Source organism: Mobula hypostoma, chromosome 10 (genome assembly GCF_963921235.1).
Source record: "Mobula hypostoma chromosome 10, sMobHyp1.1, whole genome shotgun sequence".
Classification (NCBI taxonomy): domain Eukaryota; kingdom Metazoa; phylum Chordata; class Chondrichthyes; order Myliobatiformes; family Myliobatidae; genus Mobula; species Mobula hypostoma.
Window position 1 is genome coordinate 220,382 of NC_086106.1, and position 27,292 is coordinate 247,673.

At 47.4% G+C, this 27,292-nt stretch overlaps 1 protein-coding gene across 2 annotated transcripts in view; it reads right to left on the reverse strand.

Annotated features, from left to right (window-relative positions):
- Window positions 1-26,978, reverse strand: part of LOC134352579 (tyrosine-protein kinase receptor UFO) — a 195,980-nt gene extending 169,002 nt beyond the window's left edge. For both annotated transcript variants that reach the window (XM_063059831.1, XM_063059830.1), the window contains exon 1: window positions 26,453-26,978. In XM_063059831.1, the coding sequence (XP_062915901.1) occupies window positions 26,453-26,522 (70 nt within the window). In that variant the 5' untranslated portion in view covers window positions 26,523-26,978. The remainder of the gene's footprint in view (window positions 1-26,452) is intronic.
- Window positions 26,979-27,292: the final 314 nt, after the last annotated feature.

The following is a 27,292-nucleotide window of genomic DNA, read 5'->3' on the forward strand; positions in this document are numbered from 1 at the left end:
TGGACTCCCCCAACATTGGGAACGTGTTTCCTGCCTCTAGCGTGTCCAATCCCTTAATAATCTTATACGTTTCAATCAGATCCCCACTCATCCTTCTAAATTCCAGTGTATACAACCCCAGTCGCTCCAATCTTTCAACATATGACAGTCCCGCCATCCCGGGAATTAACCTTGTGAACCTACGCTGCACTCCCTCAATAGCTAGAACGTTTTCTGAAATTACTCCCACATTCCCGGTCTTTCCCATGAGCCTGGAATCTTTCTTTAAAAGCTGGTCTTCTCTGTAGTTCTGGCAACACATTCCAAGGTCCATCAAGTCTCTGACTTTCTCTGAGTTCATGCAGCTCACAATGAAACATTGATGGCAGATCATCAAAGACTTTCCGACCACAGGAAATGGGTTCATCACTAGAGTCAAATGAGAGCAACAGAGAGTGAGAGAGAGAGAGGGGAGGAGGGGAGGGTGAAGGGCGAGGAGAGAGGGCAAGAGAGGGAGGGGAGAGAGAGAATGTGAGAGAGAGAGAGAGAGAACAGGTGCACAGAACAGAGAAAATGACAGAGAACAACTAGAGAGGGAGTCATACCACGCTCTGATGACAAGAAGAGAGGATTTGGAGAAATGAACATGACAGAGACAGAAATTATTAACTACTGTGGACTAAATTCAATTGACCTAAAATAAAACAGCACAGGTGTTTCATGGGATTGAAAGGAAAAATAGATGCTAGATGGAGTCGTCATCATCTTGACTGCAGGCAACGTTTGAGAAAGAGCAGGAGAGAGAGGATTTTGCCTCCCATTCCCCTCCCATCACTATTCAGAGCTGCCTGCGACAAACTCTCCCCTTCCTTGAGCAGGATTCAAACTAGTGAACTAACTAGTTCCAACAGAATAGTGACCTGCAAAATCCTTCACTCGAACTTCAGGAAAACCAGTGAATAGGAGAGGTAATCCATCACCTGTTCAAAGAAACAGCTTTAAGGAGGACCTTGGAAGGAATGTTGGAGTTAAGGGAGCTGAACATACAAAGAACCGGATATTCAAGGGAGAAGGCTGTTTTTCTGAATAATGTAAAGAGAGGAGCAGAAGGATTTCAGGAATTTTAAACTCGGGATGCGACGTAGAAAACAAAAAAAGAGAACAGTGAATGTGCCAGACTATTTAACCCCCAGGCCCTGAATATTAAAAAAAGCACTTAGTCCAGAGGGAGCTGTGGAACGTAAACATGACCAAGCTCCATGTGATCACTGGTTCTTTACTCTGAATCCTTTCAGGGGCTCGCTCGAGTGAACATTAGGTCGTTTGAACAAAGGGTTACTTCAAATTCCCAAGTTTAGACTGGGGATTTGAACACATCCAACTCTGGTGCCTCAGTCTATTGTGAATTGCGATCATAAAGCTTTAATAAGTCCCAAGACGAAAGGCATGCGTAGTTTATTTAATCCAAGGCTCCTACTTAACCACCAGTGTAAGTGTAGAGCCAAGCAATGCTATAGTGCTGCTGGATATATCATCCAGACCTCAACTTTCCGAAGTGATGCAAAATGAAAACAACAAAAAAAAATTGATCTCAAGAACTGAATTCCAAATTCCTTCACTTGAAACCAAGAACAGGTCCAAAATAAAGAGGTTCATTAGCAATTGGAGGTGTCAGCTGTCTGTTGGACTGGTCTGGATATCTGAAGTCAGAGTTTCCACAGACAGGAACAAACCAGCTGTTTGACATGATGTGGAACCCTGGCACAAGCCAGAAATGAGGAACTCGGTAATAATGGTCAGTGCGATGTCTGGGCACTTTAGAAAGTTCCTTTACCACATTCAGGAATGGAGGAGGCAGTGAAGACAGCATTGCCAGCTGTTCGTTGGACATATACGTCGGGAAATGAGTCACTGAATCGCAGTTCAAACAAGTTGTCAGCCATCTCTACTCCCCTATCACCACCCAAATTGTTAAAACACTTTCTCCAATCCTGTACCTGCACAGCCTAGAAACACGCTACTGCTCAAGGAGCTCAGCACGTTAGACAGTATCTGTAGAGGGAAACGGAGAGTTGACATTTCGGGCCAAAATCTAGACAGTGTGGTCTACAGAAGTCCCCTGCTTTCTGAACGTTTGCTTTACGAAACCTCACTGTAACGAAAGATCTACGTTAGTTCCCTGCTTTCGCTAACAGAAGGTGTTTTCACTGTTACGAAAAAAAGCAGCGCGCGAAAAAAAAGCAGCGCGCGCCCCGAGCAGCCACTCTCCCCCGGATTCGGAACGGCATTCTCGCCGGCATTGCTTAAACACGTGCCTGTGAGCAGCCGTTAGCAAAATGAGTTCTAAGGTATCAGAAAAGCCTCAAAGAGCTCATAAGGGTGTTACACTTAGTGTAAAACTAGACATAATTAAGCCTTTCGATCGTGGTGAACAAAGTAAGGACAAAGTGAGTTTGGCTTGTGGAAGTTGGTGAAGATGATGTTGAAGAGGTTTTGGCATTCCATGACCAAGAACTGATAGATGAAGAGCTGATGCAATTGGAAGAGGAAAGGATAACAATTGAAACTGACTGCAGTAGCAAATGGAACAAAAGTGAAGTCGTCCAGGAACTGAACGTGAAGCAACTGCGTGAGATTTTCACTGCAATGATAAAGTGCGACTTTAATTTTGAAAGGGTACGCCGGTTTAGGGCACTTTTTAAAAAAGGAGGGAGAGAGAAACTGGGGAATTATAGACCGGTTAGCCTAACATCGGTGGTGGGGAAACTGCTGGAGTCAGTTATCAAAGATGTGATAACAGCACATTTGGAAAGCGGTGAAATCATCGGACAAAGTCAGCATGGATTTGTGAAAGGAAAATCATATCTGACAATCTCATAGAATTTTTTGAGGATGTAACTAGTAGAGTGGATAGGGGAGAACCAGTGGATGTGGTATATTTGGATTTTCAAAAGGCTTTTGACAAGGTCCCACACAGGAGATTAGTGTGCAAACTTAAAGCACACGGTATTGGGGGTAAGGTATTGATGTGGATAGAGAATTGGTTGGCAGACAGGAAGCAAAGAGTGGGAATAAACGGGACCTTTTCAGAATGGCAGGCGGTGACTAGTGGGGTACCGCAAGGCTCAGTGCTGGGACCCCAGTCGTTTACAATATATATTAATGACTTGGATGAGGGAATTAAATACAGCATCTCAAGCTGGGCGGCAGTGCTAGGTGTGAGGAGGATGCTAAGAGGATGCAGGTTGACTTGGATAGGTTAGGTGAGTGGGCAAATTCATGGCAGATGCAATTTAATGTGGATAAATGTGAAGTTATCCACTTTGGTGGCAAAAACAGGAAAACAGATTATTATCTGAATGGTGGTCGATTACGAAAAGGGGAGGTGCAACGAGACCTGGGTGTCATTATACACCAGTCATTGAAAGTGGGCATGCAGGTACAGCAGGCGGTGAAAAAGGCAAATGGTATGCTGGCATTCATAGCAAGAGGATTCGAGTACAGGAGCAGGGAGGTACTACTGCAGTTGTACAAGGCCTTGGTGAGGCCACACCTGGAGTATTGTGCGCAGTTTTGGTCCCCTAATCTGAGGAAAGACATCCTTGCCATAGAGGGAGTACAAAGAAGGTTCACCAGATCGATTCCTGGGATGGCAGGACTTTCATATGATGAAAGACTGGATGAACTAGGCTTATACTCGTTGGAATTTAGAAGACTGAGGGGGGATCTGATTGAAACGTATAAAATCCTAAAGGGATTGGACAGGCTAGATGCAGGAAGATTGTTCCCGATGTTGGGGAAGTCCAGAACGAGGGGTCACAATTTGAGGATAAAGGGGAAGCCTTTTAGGACCGAGATTAGGAAAAACTTCTTCACACAGAGAGTGGTGAATCTGTGGAATTCTCTGCCACAGGAAACAGTTGAGGCCAGTTCATTGGCTATATTTAAGAGGGTGTTAGATATGGCCCTTGTGGTGAAAGGGATCAGGGGGTATGGAGGGAAGGCTGGTACAGCGTTCTGAGTTGGATGATCAGCCATGATCACACTGAATGGCGGTGCAGGCTCGAAGGGCTGAATGGCCTACTCCTGCACCTATTTTCTATGTTTCTATGTTTCTATATTTGCAGGATGGTTTGAGTGCTTACAAAGAACTGTATGATCTAAAAATGCACGAGGCTAAGCAGTCAAGCAAGCCTTCCACATCAGCCACAGCAGACGACAAACCTCGACCTTCAACATCGAGGCAGGCAGACATAGAAGGAGATGACCTGCCTACCCTCATGGAAACAAACAATGAGATGACACCCCAGTGACCCACCACCCCAGCCCCCAGACCGCAGACAGATACCGATCCGCGGAGAATGCAGCGGTAGCCGGGAGGCACCCAACACATCTTTAAGATAAAAGCCAAAATAAACAAGCTAATTAATTAGGTAAACAACAGGAATTCTGCAGATGCTGGAAATTCAAGCAACACACATCAAAGTTGCTGGTGAACGCAGCAGGCCAGGCAGCATCTATAGGAAGAGGCGCAGTCGACGTTTCAGGCCGAGACCCTTCGTCAGGACTAACTGAAGGAAGAGTGAGTAAGGGATTTGAAAGCTGGAGGGGGAGGGGGAGATGCAAAATGATAGGAGAAGACAAGAGGGGGAGGGATGGAGCCGAGAGCTGGACAGGTGATAGGCAGAAGGGGATACGAGAGGATCATGGGACAGGAGGTCCGGGAAGAAAGACGGGGGGGTTGACCCAGAGGATGGGCAAGAGGTATATTCAGAGGGACAGAGGGAGAAAAAGGAGAGTGAGAGAAAGAATGTGTGCATAAAAAAGAGTAACAGATGGGGTACGAGGGGGAGGTGGGGCCTAGCGGAAGTTAGAGAAGTCAATGTTCATGCCATCAGGTTGGAGGCTACCCATACAGAATATAAGGTGTTGTTCCTCCAACCTGAGTGTGGCTTCATCTTTACAGTAGAGGAGGCCGTGGATAGACATGTCAGAATGGGAATGGGATGTGGAATTAAAATGTGTGGCCCACTGGGAGATCCTGCTTTCTCTGGCGGACAGAGCGTAGATGTTCAGCAAAGCGGTCTCCCAGTCTGCGTCGGGTCTCACCAATATATAAAAGGCCACATCGGGAGCACCGGACGCAGTATATCACCCCAGTCGACTCACAGGTGAAGTGATGCCTCACCTGGAAGGACTGTTTGGGGCCCTGAATGGTGGTAAGGGAGGAAGTGTAAGGGCATGTGTAGCACTTGTTCCGCTTACCCACCCCACCAGCCTCCGGGTCCAACATATTATTCTCCGTAACTTCCGCCACCTCCAACGGGATCCCACCACTAAGCATATCTTTCCCTCCCCCCCTCTCTCTGCATTCCGCAGGGATCGCTCCCTACACAACTCCCTTGTCCATTCGTCCCCCCCATCCCTCCCCACTGATCTCCCTCCTGGCACTTATCCGTGTAAGCGGAACAAGTGCTACACATGCCCTTACACTTCCTCCCTTACCACCATTCAGGGCCCCAAACAGTCCTTCCAGGTGAGGCATCACTTCACCTGTGAGTCGACTGGGGTGATATACTGCGTCCGGTGCCCCCGATGTGGCCTTTTATATATTGGTGAGACCCGACGCAGACTGGGAGACCGCTTTGCTGAACAACTACGCTCTGTCCGCCAGAGAAAGCAGGATCTCCCAGTGGCCACACATTTTAATTCCACATCCCATTCCCATTCTGACATGTCTATCCATGGCCTCCTCTACTGTAAAGATGAAGCCACACTCAGGTTGGAGGAACAACACCTCATATTCCGTATGGGTAGCCTCCAACCTGATGGCATGAACATTGACTTCTCTAACTTCCGCTAGGCCCCACCTCCCCCTCGTACCCCATCTGTTACTCTTTTTTATGCACACATTCTTTCTCTCACTCTCCTTTTTCTCCCTCTGTCCCTCTGAATATACCTCTTGCCCATCCTCTGGGTCACCCCCCCCCCCGTCTTTCTTCCCGGACCTCCTGTCCCATGATCCTCTCGTATCCCCTTCTGCCTATCACCTGTCCAGCTCTCGGCTCCATCCCTCCCCCTCTTGTCTTCTCCTATCATTTTGCATCTCCCCCTCCCCCTCCAGCTTTCAAATCCCTTACTCACTCTTCCTTCAGTTAGTCCTGACGAAGGGTCTCGGCCTGAAACGTCGACTGCGCCTCTTCCTATAGATGCTGCCTGGCCTGCTGCGTTCACCAGCAACTTTGATGTGTGTTGCGTTAATTAATTAGGTGCCGCCCAGCACATAAATGTCAGTCCAGATCAGAGGCGATTGCCGATTGCGTCGCCTCTGATCTGGGCCAACATTTATGTGCCGGGCGGCACCTAATTAATTAGCTTGTTTATTTCGGTTTTTATCTTAAAGATGTGCTGGGTGCGTCCTGGCTACCGCTGTACCCCTGCATGCTTCGCGGATCGGTATTGGGTCACAGCCCGGAGGGTGGGGGCCACTGCACCAGCCCAACCTCTGATGACCCGGCCAAGCACACCATCATCAGTGTGCTCGGTGCTTTCCCAATTCTGGTGATACTACACTGTACATTAATTATTTCTACTTTATATCAGCTGTATATTTTTACGTGTTATTTGGTATGATTTGGCAGCTTCATAGCTTAAAGGTTACTGGAGAGCGCTTGCACCATGTTTTTGCCGACAGCGCTTGCGTGAGATTTTCGCTACGGAGAACAGTGCAGGCATTTATTGTGGAAAAAGTATTTCTACTTTACATAGGCTGTGTCATATCATTCATCATATCATTCCTGCTTTTACTATATGTTACTGTTATTTTAGGTTTTATGTGTTATTTGGCATGATTTGGTAGGTTATTTTTGGGTCTGCGAACGCTCACTGATTTTTCCCACATAAATAAATGGTAATTGCTTCTTTGCTTTACGACATTCTGGCTTACGAACCGTTTCATAGGAACGTTCTACGTTTGGATGGCGGGGGAAACCTGTCTACTCGTCCAGCGAATCTGCTGGAGGCTAGAGGCTGAAGATGATCTGTCCTGAGGTTAGAGGACTGTGTATGCGTGTGGATGGATGGATGGGAGGGAGGGAAGATTGGGCTGTTAGTCACTGTTGTCGCTTAGCCAATTGGTATGTTCTGTTTCATTGTGTTCTGTGTTGTTCTGACAAGTACGTTGGTCATGTTATATTGGCGCCGAAATGTTCAGCAAGACTTGCAAGCTGCCTCCAAGCACATCCATACGTGTGTTGATTGCCAACACAAATGATACATTTCACTGCATGTTTCCATGAACCTGTGATAAATTAATTTGAAATGTTCCTCATGAGTCCTTTCCACTCTACCATCTCACACCCAGCGCAGCAACCCCAACGCCAGCGTCTTTACTTTCTTAGGAAGATTAAGGAGGTTCGGTTTGTCACCAAACTCTCTAACAAACTCATACAAGGTGGACCTTTGACTCCATCATGGTCTGGTACAGAAATTTGAATGTGCAGGACTGTAAGAAGCTACAGAGAGTAGTGGCCCTTGGCCAATACATCACAGGCACACCCACCCCTTCCATCAGTACTACCTACAAGAGGTACCAACTCAGTAAGAAAATATCTATTATCAAAAATCCCCACCGTTTGGGACATGCCATCTTAAGACCATAAGACCATAAGATGTGGAAGCAGAAGTACGCCATTCGGCCCATCGAGTCTGCTCCACCAATCATGGGCTGATCTAATTCCTCCAGTCATCCCCACTCCCCTTAAATATTAAACAGCTTCTCACAGCTACCATCAGGCAAGAGGCACAGAAGCCTGAAGTCCCACACCACCAGGTTCAAGAACAGTCATTTGGATCTTGTAATGATTGATACAACCCAGATCACCAGGGTTTTCCAACACCATGACCACTTTGCACTAAAATGGACATTGCTTATCTTTATTCTAATTGTGTTCTTTCCTGTAAAGATACTCAATGTTTAATTGGTTTAAATTTATTTTTTTCCCTGAAAATGCTGCTTTTCTGACGCTATGTGCCTATGATGTTACTTTTCATTGTAGCTGTGCGTGCATGAAATGTTTAAGGGGAAGATCTTCACTCAGAGGGTGGAGAGAGTGTGGAACAAGCTGCCAGCACAAGTAGGGTCAATTTCAACATCTAAGAAAAGTTTGGATAGGTATGTGGTTAAGAGAGGTATGGAAAGCTATGGTCCAGGTTTTGGTTGATGGGACTGGGCAGAGTAAATTGTTCAGCATGGATTAGATGGGCCGAATAGCCTGTTTCTGCGCTGTAGTGTTCCATAATTTATGTAAAGGACAATAATCTGAATTTTGACCTTGATTTTGACTTATTTAATTCTCCCATATCAGCTTAATACTGATTTAATTCCCCCAACAAGTGCTCCAAAGTGAAAACAAATTCACAATGCAAGGATTTATTTCCTCTTTGCAACACCAGTTGGAGGTGATATTCCTGTTCCTGGAGGTTCAGCATGCACACAACTCACGCAGCTGAAGGGTAAGGATACTGGGAGCAGTGTTCCACAGGAATTATTCTGAGAAACTAGAAGCAGACTAGGAGAGGGGTCAGAGAGGAGGTTATCTTGCAGAACCAAGAAAGTAATTAAGATCTATCCCACTGCCAGGCCATGAACCAATAAAGGATGTGTTTCATGTCAGTTTCAGTCTCTCATTTGGAGACGTCCCCTAACAAAGCAGCAACTGAGTGTGTACCAATTAGAGAACTGGGTCTGCGGCATACTGCCCAGTACAGATGGTGATGTCCTATTGGTGAAGTAGACCGCCTGTTGTCTACATATTAAAGCTTAATAGAGATGTCTGTGTAACTATCCCCTTTCTTCAGCAACACAGGCAGTTTAATCCGTTCAGTGCCCGCTCCAGGTTCATAGCGTAATAGAACTCAAAAAAGGCCCCCGAGCCCAACTTATCCGTGACCCACCAAGCTCATCCCATTTGCCCATATTTAGCTAAACCCTTCCTGTCCCTGTCCTTACCCATACGTCTGTTATTGTACCTGCCTCAACGGCTTCCTTTGTCAGCTGATTCCACCGGAGCTCCAGCCTCTGCGTGAAGAAGCCACTCCTCAGGAGCTTTTCAACCCTCTCACCTCTCATTCGAAGACTGTGCCCTCTAGCATAAATGATTTGTTTTTAGGAATAGTAACGAGCAGCCTATTCTGAGCAGGAGAGATTCCTGATAAATACACAGAGCCCCCAGATATATAATACAACTGACATCAATGCCAATACATTGTTAAAAATTTAACACTTTGATTTTATATATTTAATCTGTGTGCTCAAATCTCACAACACCACCAGGTTCAGGAACAGTTATTACCCTTCAGCTATCAGCTTTCGGAACCATAAGACTACAAGACCACAAGAGTTGAATTAGGTCTATTTGGCCCATCATCTGCTCTGCCATTTCATCATGACTGATCTATTTTTCCTCTCAGCCACAATCTCTTGCCTTCTCCCCCTATCCCTTCATGCCCTGACTAATCAAGAATCTATCAGTCTCAGCCTTAAATATATGACTTGGCCAGTGGCAACGAATTCCACAGATTCACCACTCTCTGGCTAAAGAAATTCCTTCTCATCTCTGTTCAAAATGGATGCCCCTCTATTCTGAGGCTGTGTCCTCTGGTCTTGGACTCCCCCACCATAGGAAACATCCTCTACACATCCACTCTATCGAGGCCTTTCACTATTCGATAGTCTTTAATGAGGTCACCCCTCATTCTTCTGAATTCCAGTGAGCAGAAACCCAGAGCCATGAAACACTCTTCATGGAGCAAGCCTTTCAATCCTGGAATTATTTTCATGAACCTCCTTTGAACCCTCTCCAATGTCAGCACATCCTTTCTAAGATAAGGGGCCTAAAACTGCTCACGATACTCCAAGTGAGGCCTCACCAGTGCTTTATAAAGCCTCAACATTACATCCTTGCTTTTATAATCTAGTCCTCTTGAAATGAATGCAAACACTGCAGTTGCCTTCCTCACCACGGACTCAACCTGCAAATGAACCTTGTCCCAAGTCTCCCTGCACCTCAGATTTTGGAATTTTCTCTCCATTTAGAAAATAGTCAACTCTTTCATTTCTTCTATGGAAGTGCATGACCATACACTTCCCAACACTGTATTCCATCTGCCACTTCTCTGCCCGTTCTCATGCCGGCATGGATAACTTCACTCATCTCAGTACTGAACTGATTCCACAACCTATCAACTAACTTTCAAGGACTCTACAATTCATGTTCAAAGTAATACTTATTTATTATTATTTTTGCACAGTTGGTCTTTTACGCATTGGTCGTTTGTCAGTCTCTGTATGTAGTTTTTCATTGATTCTATTGTAGTTCTTTGTCCTATTGTGATCGTCTGTAAGAAATCGAATCTCAAGGAGTAGATGGTACTTTGATCATGTATTTACTTGGAACTATGAATTTACTGTGAACAGTGAATAACAAATTCCTCTCTACTTCTACAATCAATCAAACCTCTGAATTTGCTTTGCACCTACTCTGGCCCTAAGTGCAACACCCCCCCCCCCTTTGTTATTGCATTAGTTTATTTATTTACATTTATTTTTGTTTATATTTATTGGGATGCTGCATAGAATTGGCCCTTTTGCCCCTCTGAGCCGCACTGCCCAGTATTCCCCGAGTTTAAACCTGTGCATGCACTCCTCCCATCTCTGAGAAAACCTACCCCTCCAGTCCAACGGGGACACTGAGGTTATCTAACTCAGTCCTTTCCGGTGAAGAGCCAGTGTTGATGGTGCTATATAAATGCACACCACTGTAGCTGCATCACAATGAGAGGTCCAGGTTTTGAAATTATTGCTCTGCCTGACACGGCCAGGAAATAGCAAAGGCTGCCCCTGAGACTTAGTCGAGAGCTACAGAGAATTACTGGCACAGAAAAGCTTTGAAAGCACTGCCCAGCTCTCATTGGTAAAGTGAGGAATAGGCTACATACACAAAATGCTGGAGGAACTCAACAGCTCAGGCAGCATCTATAGAGAGGAATAAACAGTTTGCATTTCGGACCAAGACTCCTTCATCAGGGTTAGAAAGGAAGACAGCAGAAGGAGAGATGAAAAGGTGGGAGGATGGGGAGAAGTACAAAGGTACAAGGAGTACAGTTGAAGCTTTTAGTCCTCCCACACCCCCACCTTCTCATTAGAGGTGAAAGAGGAGGTGAGGGGCAACATTATTACATAGCACGTGGTAAATACATGGTGCCAGCTGCCAGACAAAGTGGTTCAGGTAGCTACATTAGATATGTGTGCACAGGTATATAAATGACAGGAGTTTCGAGGGAAATGGGCCAAGTGCTGCGAAATGGGATTAGCTAAACCATAAAACAAAGGAACAAAATTAGGCCATTCAGCCCATCGAATCTGCTGACTTATTATCCCTCTCACCCCATTCTCCTGCCTTCACCCTGTAACCTTTGACATCCTGACTAATCAAGAACCTGTCAACCTCTGCTTTAAATGTACCCAATGACAACCTCCACAGCCATCTGTGCCAATGAATTCCAGATTCACCACTCTCTGGTTAAAGAAATTCCTCCCCATCTGTGTTCTAAATGGATGGCCCTTTGCTCCTAGATTTCCCCCACCACAGGAAACATTCACTCCATGCCCACTCTTCGAGGCCTTTCAACATTTGATAGGTTTCAAAGAGATTTCCCCCGTCATTCTTCTGAACTCCAGTGACTACAGGCCCAGAGCCATCAAATGCTCAGCTTTATATAGAATCTAGCTTATATAGCTATATTAAACATAGCTCTTAGACAGGTACAAGCCGAAAGGCTTTTTCCATGTTCTACCACACTGGAATCCGTGATCCCTGAGAGAAAAAAAATTGAGACACTAAAGATTATTGACACTGGAATCCAGGGCAAAAATAAAACCAAGTTGCTGGAGGAACCCAGCAAAAGGCAAATGGAGTCAGCTGCAATGGGAAGGATGGAGAAAACGACAAGAGGTTTGAGTATTTTGCATCATAATCCCAGGGACTCCATCTGCTCCCTTTTGCTCTCCTTGTCTGTCTTCACATCAGCCTCCAGCCCCAGAACCAACCCCACCTCTCCCCAGAGCAAATGTTCCATATCCAAGACCCTTCCGCAGATTGACCATCTCTAGTCTTCCCTGTGGAACATTGCTGAGTGTGACCCTTTTCTATTTTTCATCAAAGACAAGCCTCCAGTATTTCAGCAGCTAGAAAATACATGTCAAGGACTGGAGGAAATGAGCTTAAGGTGAGAGGAAGAATGTTTAAAAGAGATGTATGGGGCAAGATACTTGTATATAAAATGTGGGTACGCTGCATATGGAATGTGCTGCCGGGGTAGTGACGGAAGCTGCTACCATACCGGCATTTAAGAGGCTTTTAGACAGCCACATGAATATATAGGGGATGGAGGGACGTGGATCACGTGTAAACAGAAGAGATGTTGTTTAATCCAGCATTACAATATGCTCAGTGCAGACATTGTGGGTTGAATTGTCTGTAGTGTTCATTGAGATACAAGACTTGCAGAGGCTGTAAGAAGCTCCACATAAACGCAAACTCCCTCTGGAAGACAATCTTTCATTCCCCCCACCCTATGCAGAACAGATGTTTTCAGAATGAGCCAGCTCCTGACAGCTTATTCTGAAGACTTGTTCACACTTGGGTCCAATGCTGGATCCATGGCTTCATCTATGGCTAGGGCAAGAAGCCCCTGACTGTCATGAGTCTGACAGTCCTCTGTGGCTTGCCAGAGAACGTTGATCTTCTAGCTTTCAAAACACCTATGTTTGCTATCCGTTATCTTAATCAGGGTTGTTAAACTCTTGTACTTTCGGTTTAATCAGTCAAGTTAGTTGTGATTGGCCTTTGTTTCTGGCAATCAATGATTATTTAAAGAGGACTCTCTTTAGATCTTTAGCAGAATCATTGTGTTTGATGGAATGATTTGTCTGACAGTCGTTACTCCAGGGCTCTACAGGTATTCCTGTGTCTTAACCTCTTCATGGGGATTCTGCCATTTCTCTGTGAGGGCACACCATGACACTGACAGAGAGTGTGAACAGCAAGTGAAGTGGTGCCCAGACACTTTGAACTGTGCTGAGTGAACTACAAGTCTAAGCCTTGAACACAACTGTTAGGCATTCAGCCATCACTACTGGGCAAAGGACAGGACTTGGCATGATGCCTTCAACAGTTCAATAGCCTGACAATCCATGTACAGGCTCGAGGAGAGTGGCAAAAAGTCCTCACACAGGGCAGAGTAGAGACCAGTGCTTACAATGGTCCAATTGTATCAAGGACAAAGGATAAGACAATTCTTTATCCATTCTAGAACATCCCTCTGCTCGGACCTTCTATGATGAATGGGGCCGGAATTACTCAGAAAACAAGGATCTTCTCCAGCTGGAGTGTGAAAGGATTTGACTCCACCTTATTCTTACCACAGCATCGAGACCAGGGTCACCTTCAGTGGGGCAAAACAGCATAGGATCAGGCCCAACCACGACCGCACCTAGACAGAGCCACTGACAAACACCGTCTCAGTAACTTCCTTCCACTCTGGTCTGTGAGGGATGAGGCCTTTCATAGATCCACAGACCCTTCAGCAGGTGGTGCAGGAGGTGTCCGACAGGACGACTGAGAGGTATAGGGGATGTTGGACAGGATGAGTGAGGGGTATGAGGGGGTGTCGGACAGGGTGGGTGAGGTGTATAGGGGGTGTCGGACAGGGTGGGTGAGGTATATAGGGGGTGTCGGACGGGGTGGGTGAGATTTATATGGGGTGTCGGACAGGGTGGGTGAAGATTATAGGGGGTGTCAAACAGGGTGGGTGAGGTTTATAGGGGTTGTCGGACAGGGTGCGTGAGGTTTATAGGGGTTGTCGGACAGGGTGGGTGAGGTTTATAGGGAGTGTTGGACAGGGTGGGTGAAGATTATAGGGGGTGTCAAACAGGGTGGGTGAGGTTTATAGGGGTTGTCGGACAGGGTGCGTGAGGTTTATAGGGAGTGTCGGACAGGGTGGGTGAAGATTATAGGGGGTGTCAGACAGGGTGGGTGAGGTTTATAGGGGTTGTCGGACAGGGTGCGTAAGGTTTATAGGGGGTGTCGGACAGGGTGGGTGAGGTGTATAGGGGGTTTAGAACAGGGTGCATGAAGTTTATAGGGGGTTTAGAACATGGTGCGTGAGGTTTGAAGGGGGTGTCGGACAGGGTGGGTGAGGTGTATAGGGGGTGTCAGACAGGGTGGTGAGGTGTATGAGGGGGTAAAGAACAGGGTGGGTGAGGTGTATAGGGGGTGTCAGACAAGGTGGGTGAGGTGTATAGGGGGTGTCGGACCTGGTGGGTGAATGTATAGGGGGAGTTGGACGGGGTGGGTGAGGTGTATAGGGGATGTCGGACAGGGTGGGTGAGGTTTATAGGGGGTGTCGGACAGGGTGGGTGAGGTTTATAGGGGGTGTCGGACAGGGTGGGTGAGGTGTATAGGGGGTGTTGGACGGGGTGGGTGAGGTGTATAGGGGGTGTCGGACAGGGTGGGTGAGGTGTATAGCGGGTGTTGGACGGGGTGGGTGAGGTGTATAGGGGGTGTCGGACAGGGTGGGTGAGGTGTATAGGGGGTGTCAGACGGGGTGGGTGAAGTTTATAGGGGGTGTCGGACAGGGTGGGTGAGGTGTATAGGGGGTGACAGACAGGGTGGGTGAGGTGTATAGGGGGTATCGGAGAGGGTGGGTGAGGTGTATAGGGGGTGTCGGACAGGGTGGGTGAGGTATATAGGGGGTGTCGGACAGGGTGCGTGAGGTTTATAAGGGGTGTCGGGCAGGGTGGGTGAGGTGTATAGGGGGAGTTGGACGGGGTGGGTGAGGTGTATAGGGGGTGTCGGACAGGGTGGGTGAGGTGTATAGGGGGTGTCGGACAGGGTGGGTGAGGTGTATAGCGGGTGTTGGACGGGGTGGGTGAGGTGTATAGGGGGAGTTGGACGGGGTGGGTGAGGTGTATAGGGGGTGTTGGACGGGGTGGGTGAGGTGTATAGGGGGTGTCGGACGGGGTGGGTGAGATTTATATGGGGTGTCGGACAGGGTGGGTGAAGATTATAGGGGGTGTCAAACAGGGTGGGTGAGGTTTATAGGGGTTGTCGGACAGGGTGCGTGAGGTTTATAGGGGTTGTCGGACAGGGTGGGTGAGGTTTATAGGGAGTGTTGGACAGGGTGGGTGAAGATTATAGGGGGTGTCAAACAGGGTGGGTGAGGTTTATAGGGGTTGTCGGACAGGGTGCGTGAGGTTTATAGGGAGTGTCGGACAGGGTGGGTGAAGATTATAGGGGGTGTCAGACAGGGTGGGTGAGGTTTATAGGGGTTGTCGGACAGGGTGCGTAAGGTTTATAGGGGGTGTCGGACAGGGTGGGTGAGGTGTATAGGGGGTTTAGAACAGGGTGCATGAAGTTTATAGGGGGTTTAGAACATGGTGCGTGAGGTTTGAAGGGGGTGTCGGACAGGGTGGGTGAGGTGTATAGGGGGTGTCAGACAGGGTGGTGAGGTGTATGAGGGGGTAAAGAACAGGGTGGGTGAGGTGTATAGGGGGTGTCAGACAAGGTGGGTGAGGTGTATAGGGGGTGTCGGACCTGGTGGGTGAATGTATAGGGGGAGTTGGACGGGGTGGGTGAGGTGTATAGGGGGTGTCGGACAGGGTGGGTGAGGTTTATAGGGGGTGTCGGACAGGGTGGGTGAGGTGTATAGGGGGTGTTGGACGGGGTGGGTGAGGTGTATAGGGGGTGTCGGACAGGGTGGGTGAGGTGTATAGCGGGTGTTGGACGGGGTGGGTGAGGTGTATAGGGGGAGTTGGACGGGGTGGGTGAGGTGTATAGGGGGTGTTGGACGGGGTGGGTGAGGTGTATATGGGGTGTCGGACAGGGTGGGTGAGGTATAGGGGGAGTTGGACGGGGTGGGTGACTTGTATAGGGGATGTCGGACGGGGTGGGTGAGGTATAGGGGGTGTCGGACAGGGTGGATGAGGTGTATAGGGGATGTCGGACAGGGTGAGTGAGGTGTATAGGGGGAGTTGGACGGGGTGGGTGAGGTGTATAGGGGATGTCGGACAGGGTGGGTGATGTGTATAGGGGGTGTCGGACAAGGTGGGTGAGGTGTATAGGGGGTGTCGGACAAAGTGGGTGAGGTGTATAGGGGGTGTTGGACGGGGTGGGTGAGGTTTATAGGGGGTGTCGGACAGGGTGGGTGAGGTGTATAGGGGGTGTCGGACAGGGTGGGTGAGGTGTATAGGGGGTGTCGGACAAAGTGGGTGAGGTTTATAGGGGGTGTCGGACAGGGTGGGTGAGGTTTATAGGGGGTGTCGGACACGGTGGGTGAAGGTATAGGGGGTGTCAGACAGGGTGGGTGAGGTGTATAGGGGGTGTCGGACAAAGTGGGTGAGGTGTATAGGGGGTGTTGGACGGGGTGGGTGAGGTTTGTAGGGGGTGTCGGACAGGGTGGGTGAGGTGTATAGGGGGTGTCAGACGGGGTGGGTGAAGTTTATAGGGGGTGTCGGACAGGGTGGGTGAGGTGTATAGGGGGTGACAGACAGGGTGGGTGAGGTGTATAGGGGGTATCGGAGAGGGTGGGTGAGGTGTATAGGGGGTGTCGGACAGGGTGGGTGAGGTATATAGGGGGTGTCGGACAGGGTGCGTGAGGTTTATAAGGGGTGTCGGGCAGGGTGGGTGAGGTGTATAGGGGGAGTTGGACGGGGTGGGTGACTTGTATATGGGATGTCGGACAGGGTGGGTGATGTGTATAGGGGGTGTCGGACAGGGTGGGTGAGGTGTATAGGGGGTGTCGGACAAAGTGGGTGAGGTGTATAGGGGGTGTTGGACGGGGTGGGTGAGGTTTATAGGGGGTGTCGGACAGGGTGGGTGAGGTTTATAGGGGGTGTCGGACGGGGTGGTTGAGGTTTATAGGGGGTGTCGGACACAGTGGGTGAAGGTATAGGGGGTGTCAGACAGGGTGGGTGAGGTGTATAGGGGGTGTCGGACAAAGTGGGTGAGGTGTATAGGGGGTGTTGGACGGGGTGGGTGAGGTTTGTAGGGGGTGTCGGACAGGGTGGGTGAGGTGTATAGGGGGTGTCAGACGGGGTGGGTGAAGGTTATAGGGGGTGTCGGACAGGGTGGGTGAGGTGTATAGGGGGTGACAGACAGGGTGGGTGAGGTGTATAGGGGGTATCGGAGAGGGTGGGTGAGGTGTATAGGGGGTGTCGGACAGGGTGGGTGAGGTATATAGGGGGTGTCGGACAGGGTGCGTGAGGTTTATAAGGGGTGTCGGGCAGGGTGGGTGAGGTGTATAGGGGGAGTTGGACGGGGTGGGTGAGGTGTATAGGGGGTGTCGGACAGGGTGGGTGAGGTGTATAGGGAGTGTCGGACAGGGTGGGTGAGGTTTATAGGGGATGTCGGACAGGGTGGGTGAGGTGTATAGGGGGTGTCGGACAGGGTGGGTGAGGTTTATAGGGGATGTCGGACAGGGTGGGTGAGGTTTATAGGGGATGTCGGACAGGGTGGGTGAGGTGTATAGGGGGTGTCGGACAGGGTGGGTGAGGTTTATAGGGGATGTCGGACAGGGTGGGTGAGGTTTATAGGGGATGTCGGACAGGGTGGGTGAGGTGTATAAGGGTGTCGAACAGGGTGGGCGAGGTTTATAGGGGATGTCGGACAGGGTAGGTGAGGTGTATAGGGGGTGTCGGACGGGGTGGGTGATGTGTATAGGGGGTGTCGGACGGGGTGGGTGAGGTGTATAGGGGGTGTCGGACAGGGTGGGTGAGGTTTATAGGGGATGTCGGACAGGGTGGGTGAGGTGTACAGGGGGTGTCGGACAGGGTGGGTGAGGTGTATAGGGGGTGTCGGACAGGGTGGGTGAGGTTTATAGGGGATGTCGGACAGGGTGGGTGAGGTGTATAGGGGGTGTCGGACAGGGTGGGTGAGGTTTATAGGGGATGTCGGACAGGGTGGGTGAGGTTTATAGGGGATGTCGGACAGGGTGGGTGAGGTATATAGGGGGTGTCGGACAGGGTGGGTGAGGTGTATAGGGGATGTCGGACAGGGTGGGTGAGGTGTATAGGGGATGTTGGACAGGGTGGGTGAGGTCTATAGGGGATGTCGGACAGGGTGGGTGAGGTGTATGGGGATGTCGGACGGGGTGGATGAGGTGTATAGGGGGTGTCGGACAGGGTGCGTGAGGTGTAAAGGGGGTTTAGAACAGGGTGCGTGAGGTTTATAGGGGGTGTCGGACAGGGTGGGTGAGGTGTATAGGGGATGTCGGACAGGGTGGGTGAGGTGTATAGGGGATGTCGGACAGGGTGGGTGATGTGTATAGGGAGTGTCAGACAGGGTGGGTGAGGTGTATTGGGGATGTCGGACAGGGTGGGTGAAGTTTATAGGGGTTGTCGTGTCGGACAGGGTGGGTGAGGTGTATTGGGGATGTCGGACAGGGTGGGTGAAGTTTATAGGGGTTGTCGTGTCGGACAGGGTGGGTGAGGTGTATAGGGGGTGTCGGACAGGGTGGGTGAGGTGTATTGGGGATGTCGGACAAGGTGGGTGAAGTTTATAGGGGTTGTCGTGTCGGACAGGGTGGGTGAAGTTTATAGGGGTTGTCGTGTCGGACAGCGTGGGTGAGGTGTATAGGGGGTTTCAGATAGGGTGCGTAAGGTGTACAGAAAGATTTCTGTCACACCCCAGTCAACTTGGATTTGCAACAACATCTCACCGACAGTGGCTGTGTGCTTTGCCCACTAATCTACTCAGTTTTTATTTCTGAATTTGAGGTTCAGTACAGCTCCTATGTTATATGTACATTTGTTTATGTTACTACAGTTTGTGACTGAATCAAAATTAGGAGGGAGATTGAAAACCTTTCACTTAAATTCAGCAACACTGAGGTGTTGAATATTGACGACAGGACAAGTAAACTGGACGTCTCTGATACAGTCCCTATCAGGGGATCGGTAGCTTTAAATTCCCTGTTGTTAGCATATCAGAGGCTCTGTCCCAGCATTTATAGCAATTTACATATGTATATTATTGCATTTATAACATATTTATTGCACTGTACTGCTGTCACAAAACAAATTTCACGACATATGTCTGTGAGACTAAACCTGATTCTGCCAACCAAGCACAGAGAGCAGCGGTAGTCAAGTTCACTGGAGCCGTGAAGAAGCAATGGTAACGATGCCACCTTGTCCTGCTCTTGTTTCTTTTTGTACAACAGTTGCTGCATTCCTTCGTTACAGTTCAATGCAACTCTCTCAGCTGTAAAGCAGTGGTGAAAAAAATACAATCTTGCAACTTACACCGGTATCTGCATCATTAACGCCTCCTTCCAGCTGATTCACATGTTTACTTTTGTTAAAGTTTGATGCTATTCAGGTCTGGTGACTGCGCTGCTCTCCCGTGTCCCGACACTCTCTCTCACCTGACACCACTCAGGTGAGGGAAGCAGTCTGTTCCTCACAGATCCCTCAGTGCGTTTAATCCAATGTCATGCTCCAACCAGAGAAAATCATTCATTAATTGCTAGTACATAATTCCCTATTCATTTTGACATTTATTCATGTATTAATAAAGTATTTATTCATGTATTGATAATTTTATTGCTGTTAAATTATTAATTTATTTATAAATTATTGCTGCCATAATTTTTCTCAATATATTCCAAATTTGTGTTGATATCAAAGAGCAAATGACTTATTAATAGTGTGTAGATATTATCAAAACATAGAAATAAATACATTTATAAATATATTTATTAACGCAGGTATCAAACTATTGCTTTATTTATTGGCTCACTTTTGCAAGTATTAATTTATTTATTAGTTTATTACTTTAATAATTTATTTATGAATTTATTAATTGCAAGTGCAAAGTCATTCATATTCCATATTTTGGCCATTAACAAGAAAACAAGTACAAAACATTAATTTGTTGATCTGTTTACTTATTTTTAAATTAATTTATTAATTGAAAGTACAAAATCTTTCAGAATTTATGCTGCAAAATTTCATGTTACAAGGAGCTGTGTCTCAGGAAAGCAACAGCCTTCATTGGGGCCCCTCACCATTTAGCCCGTGCTCTCTTCACGCTGCTGCCATTGGGCAGGAGGTACAGCAGCTTCAGTCCCACACCACCAGGTTCAGGAACAGCTATTACCCCTCAACCATCAAAGTTCAAAGCAGATTTTATGATCAAAGTGCATACAATGCACCATATACAACTTGAGATTCATTTTCTCATGGGCATGCTCAATAAATCTACAGAATAACCATAACAGAATCAATGAAAGATCGCCCAACTAAGGAATTCAAATAGAGTGCAAAAGACTACAAACTTCTCAAATACAAAAAGAGGAAATAATAATCATAAATGAATAAGCAATAAGTTTTGAAAACAGGAAATGAAGAGCCTTTGAAAGTGAATCCATTGACTGTGGGAACATTTCAGTGATGGGGCAAGTGAAGTTGAATGAAGTTATCCATTCTGGTTCAAGAACCTGATGGTTGAGAAGTGATAACGGTTTCTGAACCTGGTGGTGTGAGTCCTGAGGCTCCTGTACTTCTTCCCAATGGCAACAGTGAGAAGAGAGCATGTCCTGGGTGGTGGGGGTCCCTGATGATGGATGCTGCTTTCCTGTGACAGCATTTCATGTAGGTGTGCTCAATGGTGGAAGGGCTTGTCCCGTGATGGAATGGGCCGTATCCACTACTTTTTGTAGGATCTTGAACCATTGAACAACTTCACGTTCCTGAACTAGCATGAATAACTTCACTCACCTCAACTCTGAATTGATTCCACAACCTTTGGCTCACTTTCAAGGACTCTATAACTCATGTTCTCAGAAGCAGTTATTTCCACATTTTTTGTCTGTCTTTGTGTGCAGTTTTTGATTGATTCTATATCGTATTTCTTTGTTCTACTGTGAATGCCTTGAAAGAAAAGCTATCTCAGAGTAGTATGTGGTGACATCTGTGTACTTTGATAATAAATTTACTTAGTAGGTACAAAATATATCTTCAGAAAGGCCCACATTTGCTACTTTCACCCTGAAGGACAGGCTGAAACCCTACAATTCCAGGCACTGATCAGAAGGGTTCAATGCTACAATGTGTTCTCATCAAAGTACAAAAACTGTTGACAACGGCAAGACAAGGGCAACTTCCGTACTGAGTGTAATCCCAAGCAGTGTGTTGCAATCACTGTCAGCACTGAACAGTTCAAAGGGCAACCACTGGATACATTGCTGATTGGACACAGACATCCAATTCCAGCAAAGAATCCAGATGATTAATTAATTGCATGTACAAAATAATAATTTATTGATTTGTTTATTAATTTTTTAGAGTCATAGAAAAGTACAGCACAGAAACAAGCCCTTCAGCCCATCTAGTCCATGCTGAAACCATTTAAACTGCCTACTCTCATCGATCTGTACCAGGACCATAGCCCTCCATATCCTTACCATCCACGTACCTATACAAACTTTGCTTAAACATTGAAGTCGAGCTTGCAAGCACCACTTGTGCTTGAAATTTGTTGCACACTCTCACGACCCTCTGAGTGAAGAAGATTTCCTTCATGTTCCCCTTAAACTTTTCACCTTTCATCCTTAACCCATGACCTCTGGTTGCAGTCCCACCCAACCTCAAAGGAAAAAGATTGCTTGCATTTACCCTACCTATACCCCTGTCAATTTAGTATACCTCTATCAAATCTCCCTTCAATCTTTGACGTTCTAAGGAATAAAGTCCTAACTATTCAATCTTCCTTCGTAAATCTTTCCTTTAGATTTATTAATTTACTAATTGCTGACACAAAATCTCTCAATATATTCCAATTTGATGTTGAGGCCATTGAGGTGCTGACTTTTCATTTAGGAAGCATTCCATGCTGTATTTAAAGCTAAGAAGGGTTTTGGGAGACAACAGGTGTATGAATAAGAGAAGACTTAGAAGTATGGATTTACATAGAACATAGAATAGTTCAGCACAGTACAGGCCCTTCGGCCCACAATGTTGTGCCGACCCTCAAACCCTACCTCCCATATGAGCCCCCACCTTAAATTCCTCCATATACCTGTCTAGTAGTCTCTTAAACTTCCACATGTGTATCTGCCTCCACCACTGACTCAGGCAATGCATTCCACGCACCAACCACTCTCTGAGTAAAAAACCTTCCTCTAATATCCCCCTTGAACTTCCCACCCCTTACCTTAAAGGCATGTCCTCTTGTATTGAGCAGTGGTGCCCTGGGGAAGAGGCGCTGGCTATCCACTCTATCTATTCCTCTTAATATCTTGTACACCTCTATCATGTCTCCTCTCATCCTCCTTTTCTCCAAAGAGTAAAGCCCTAGCTCCCTTAATCTCTGATCATAATCCACACTCTCTAAACCAGGCAGCATCCTGGTAAATCTCCTCTGTATCCTTTCCAATGCTTCCACATCCTTCCCATAGTGAGGTGACCAGAACCGGACACAGTACTCCAAGTGTGGCCTAACCAGAGTTCTATAGAGCTGCATCATTACATCGTGACTCTTAAACTCTATCCCTCAACTTATGAAAGCTAACACCCCATAAGCTTTCTTAACTACCCTATCCACCTGTAAGGCAACTTTCAGGGATCTGTGGACATGTACCCCTAGATCCCTCTGCTCCTCCACACTACCAAGTATCCTGCCATTTACTTTGTACTCTGCCTTGGAGTTTGTCCTTCCAAAGTGTACCACCTCACACTTCTCTGGGTTGAACTCCATCTGCCACTTCTCAGCCCACTTCTGCATCCTATCAATGTCTCTCTGCAATCTTTGACAATCCTCTACACTATCTACAACACCACCAACCTTTGTGTCGTCTGCAAACTTGCCAACCCACCCTTCTACCCCCACATCCAGGTCATTAATAAAAGTCACAAAAAGTAGGTGTCCCATAAACGATCCTTGTGGGACACCACTAGTCACAACCCTCCAATCCAAATGTACTCCCTCCACCATGACTGGTGCACCTTCTGCAGGTAAGCCAATTCTGAATCCACCTGGCCAAACTTCCCTGGATCCCATGCCTTCTGACTTTCTGAATAAGCCTACCTTGTGGAACCTTGTCAAATGCCTTACTAAAATCCATGTAGATCACATTCACTGCACTACCCTCATCTATATGCCTGGTCACCTCCTCAAAGAACTCTATCAGGCTTGTTAGACACAATCTGCCCTTCACAAAGCCATGCTGACTGCCCCTGATCAGACCATTATTCTCTAAATGCCGATAGATCCTATCTCTAAGAATCTTTTCCAACAGCTTTCCCACCACAGACATAAGGCTCACTGGTCTATAATTACCCGGACTATCCCTACTACCCCTTTTGAACAAGGGGACAACATTCACCTCCCTCCAATCCTCCGGTACCCTTCCCGTGGACAACGAGGACATAAAGATCCTAGCCAGAGGCTCAGTAATCTCTTCCCTCGCCTCATGGAGCAGCCTGGGGAATATTCCATCAGGCCCCGGGGACTTATCCGTCCTAATGTATTTTAACAACTCCAACACCTCCTCTCCCTTAATATCAACATGCTCCAGAACATCAACCTCACTCATATTGTCCTCACCATCATCAAGTTCCCTCTCATTGGTGAATACTGAGGAGAAGTATTCATTGAGGACCTCGCTCACTTCCACAGCCTCCAGGCACATCTTCCCACCTTTATCTCTAATCGGTCCTACCTTCACTCCTGTCATCCTTTTGTTCTTCACATAATTGAAGAATGCCTTGTGGTTTTCCTTTACCCTACTCGCCAAGGCCTTCTCATGCCCCCTCCTTGCTCTTCTCAGCTCCTTCTTAAGCTCCTTTCTTGCTACCCTATATTCCTCAATAGACCCATCTGATCCTTGCTTCCTAAACCTCATGTATGCTGCCTTCTTCCACCTGACTAGATTTTCCATCTCACTTGTCACCCATGGTTCCTTCACCGTACCATTCTTTATCTTCCTCACCGGGACAAATTTATCCCTAACATCCTTCAAAAGATCCCTTAACATCGATCACATGACCATAGTACATTTCCCTGCAAAAATATCATCCCAATTCACACCCAGAAGTTCTAGCCTTATAGCCTCATAATTTGCCCTTCCCCAATTAAAAATTTTCCTGTCCTCTCTGATTCTATCCTTTTCCATGATAATGCTAAAGGCCAGAGAGCAGTGATCACTGGCCCCCAGATGCTCACCCACTGAGAGATCTGTGACCTGACCCGGTTCATTACCTAGTACTAGATCTAGTATGGCATTCCCCCCGGTCGGCCTGTCCACATACTGTGACAGGAATCCATCCTGGACACACTTAAAAAACTCTGCCCCATCTAAACCCTTGGAACTAATCAGGTGCCAATCAATATTAGGGAAGTTAAAGACACCCATGACAACAACCTTGTTATTTTTGCACCTTTCCAAAATCTGCCTCCCAAACTGGAAAAACTCCTGATAAAGGGTCTTAGTGCAAAATTTTGACCTTTCCATAGACACTGCCTGACCTGCAGAGTTCCTGCTGCATTTTGTGGGTATTGCTAATCATTTTTCAGCAACACTTTTGCAATCTGTACGACTGCTGTGTGTGCTGGAAGCAGAAGATTCAAAGGCTGGAGTTTGAAGGGCTGCGGGCAAGATTAAGACATCGGACAATCTGGGGAATTCTTTAAATAAATGCACAGAGTCGTGATGGTCTGAACAGAGTCATGTAACATGGAAATGGGTCTCTCGTCCCATCAAGCATGAGTTGCCCCTTCATACTTAAGCCTGAATGCGTCCCATTTCAATTGCCCCACATTCCCAACTACTGCCCTCAGAACCTACTCCTTATTAACACACTACCAGCAATCTACAACAATTAACCTGTTAAAACACACATGTCTTTGGGATGTAGGATGAAACAGGAGCCCCTGGGGGAAATATATGCAGTCACAGTGGAAACGTGCAAACTCCACATAGACAGCACCAGGGGTCAGGATCGAACCCAGACCTCTGGCTGTGAAGCAGCAGTATTACCAGTTTTACCACTGTAATACTTGAAACTGAGTTCTCCCCTGCCCTCAATTCTGAATGAACAGCAATGGAAAGATTTCCCATGCAGAATTTAATCGTGACCTCTCGCATTCCACACGTCTATTCCCAGGGACTCAGCAGGCTCTGCAGCTTCTTGGAACTTCCAGCAGAACATTCAAATCCTCCCGTAAACAGAGACTAATCTAGCTCCTCGCTGCTGTGGGAGCGGCTGTTTGTGATGTGACTTTCTACCATGACTTCTTGTTGACAAAAGATTTTTTTTGATCCTAGGTTGTCCGATGTTTTTTTCCACATGGGGGGGGGATTGTAATAGCAAAATATCAGAGCTGCTGAGGTCAGAAAGGAAGATTGAGAGTGCTTGTCACCAACCACAACAGGCTCACCTCTAAAATGGTACCAGTGTTGTTCTCTCCACAGGTGACCAGGCCAGTTTTCTCTTTTACTGGTTAAGTACAGGAATACAGCACAGAAACAGGCCCTTCAGTCCAACTGGCTTGTGCCAACTAAAATGCCCAATTTTGCCCCATATCCCTCCTAACCTTCACTATTGGTTAAATGCCCTATCAGGTTCAGATTCTGACACAGTCAGGGTCAATAGGTTGATGGAGCAGCATCTCCAGTGGCCACGTATACAGTGTACTCCCAGTCTGCACCCTCTGGCTGCCTATCCAGTGGACCTGTACTTCACCACTGGTTCTTCAGTGAAGCTGTTGCCCACTGACAGTCTCACCATTGCAGATATACCGCACCTACTGGCTGCCTATCCAGTGGACCTGCATTTTGCAGCCAGCAGTCTGTCCAGTATACCACTCAGTCTATACAGTGGACCAACAGCTCACTCACTGGAAGACCCTTTTCTGGAATTTGCAACTTTATCCAACCACTTCCATCCCAATCACTACTGCAGCCGACGCATTTCCACTTTATGCAAATAAACGTCGTGTTGAGTATTTTCCAATGTAGAATTTGCGATCTAAAAAAAACCATCACACATAGAACCTTTCAATCATACATTTTAAAAAAATCTCACACACCCAAACACACACGGATCCTGCCAATTTGACCACATCCCGACAAAATCTAAACATGAATCACAACCGACAGAAAGCAGGGTCACCTAACCTCCTGTAGTCCCCAAACTAACCAGCCACCCACTTCACCCACGCCCCTTCAAGGGGGCCTCTGAACGCACGGGATATTAGGGGTCTCTTGGTTAGAAATTTTGTTTTGCAGAGACCAATGAGGAAGGAGGTTTTCCGTAAGAAATAACAGATATGCTCACGGGGTTTGACTGCCCCTGGTTTAAACACTCCAAATCGCAGTTCAGAGAAAGAGAGAGAGGTTACTGGATTCTCACCTTCTGGATCGGCGGTCTGGGTCAGAGACTCAACCCAAAAACAGAGCAAGACCAGCCCCACCGCTCGCATTCTCTCACAGATCGCAAGCTCTTTAATTCCCAGGAATAAAGGCTCCCCGTCCAGTTCAGCAAACGGCGCGCATCGGCCCCTGCTCCCCGAGGTCCCGCAACTTCCAACTCCGGCAAAACTTCACCGATTTTTTCCGGGACGTGGCGCGGGTCCCTTCGGCCGGAGACTCCGCGCAACTCTCGACCCAACGGAGAAATACGTCCCACTGAAGTTTGTGTGGGAGGGGAAAGATGGGTGGACCCAACAAACAAAAAGTTAGGCTGCAACTTTCTTTAAAAAGTTAACAGCTCAGCATCTGTGCAGATTTAGAGGAGCTGATCCCAGAGTACTCGGAAAGAGCTGGATAAATATCCCATTTTTAAAATTTGATTTTATCCAAAAGGCCGAGAAGCGATAAATATCCCGAAGGAATTCCAAACTCTGTGGATCCACTCCTGCTGGCCTTTGCAACCTGACCTCTGACGAGTTTCAACCACTCCTGGTTCTGAAGATCAACGCTAGGTTTGTATTAAGGATCGCTCAGCGAGCAATTCAACCTCCCGCCCCTCATCTCTCTCCGGTGCGAGGACTGCCCCTAACCGCACCAACAGAGTCCTCTCCCCGCCACCCAGAATGGATTGATTGTTCTGCTAGAAATCAGTATCTGGTAGCCGTGATATTTCAGCTCACGAACGCGGGCATCCGAACACAGAATTTAGACTGGTACAGTCCCTACCCCATACCCAGTTAATTTTCACCATCCACCGGACATTTATATTGGAGTTAAAACG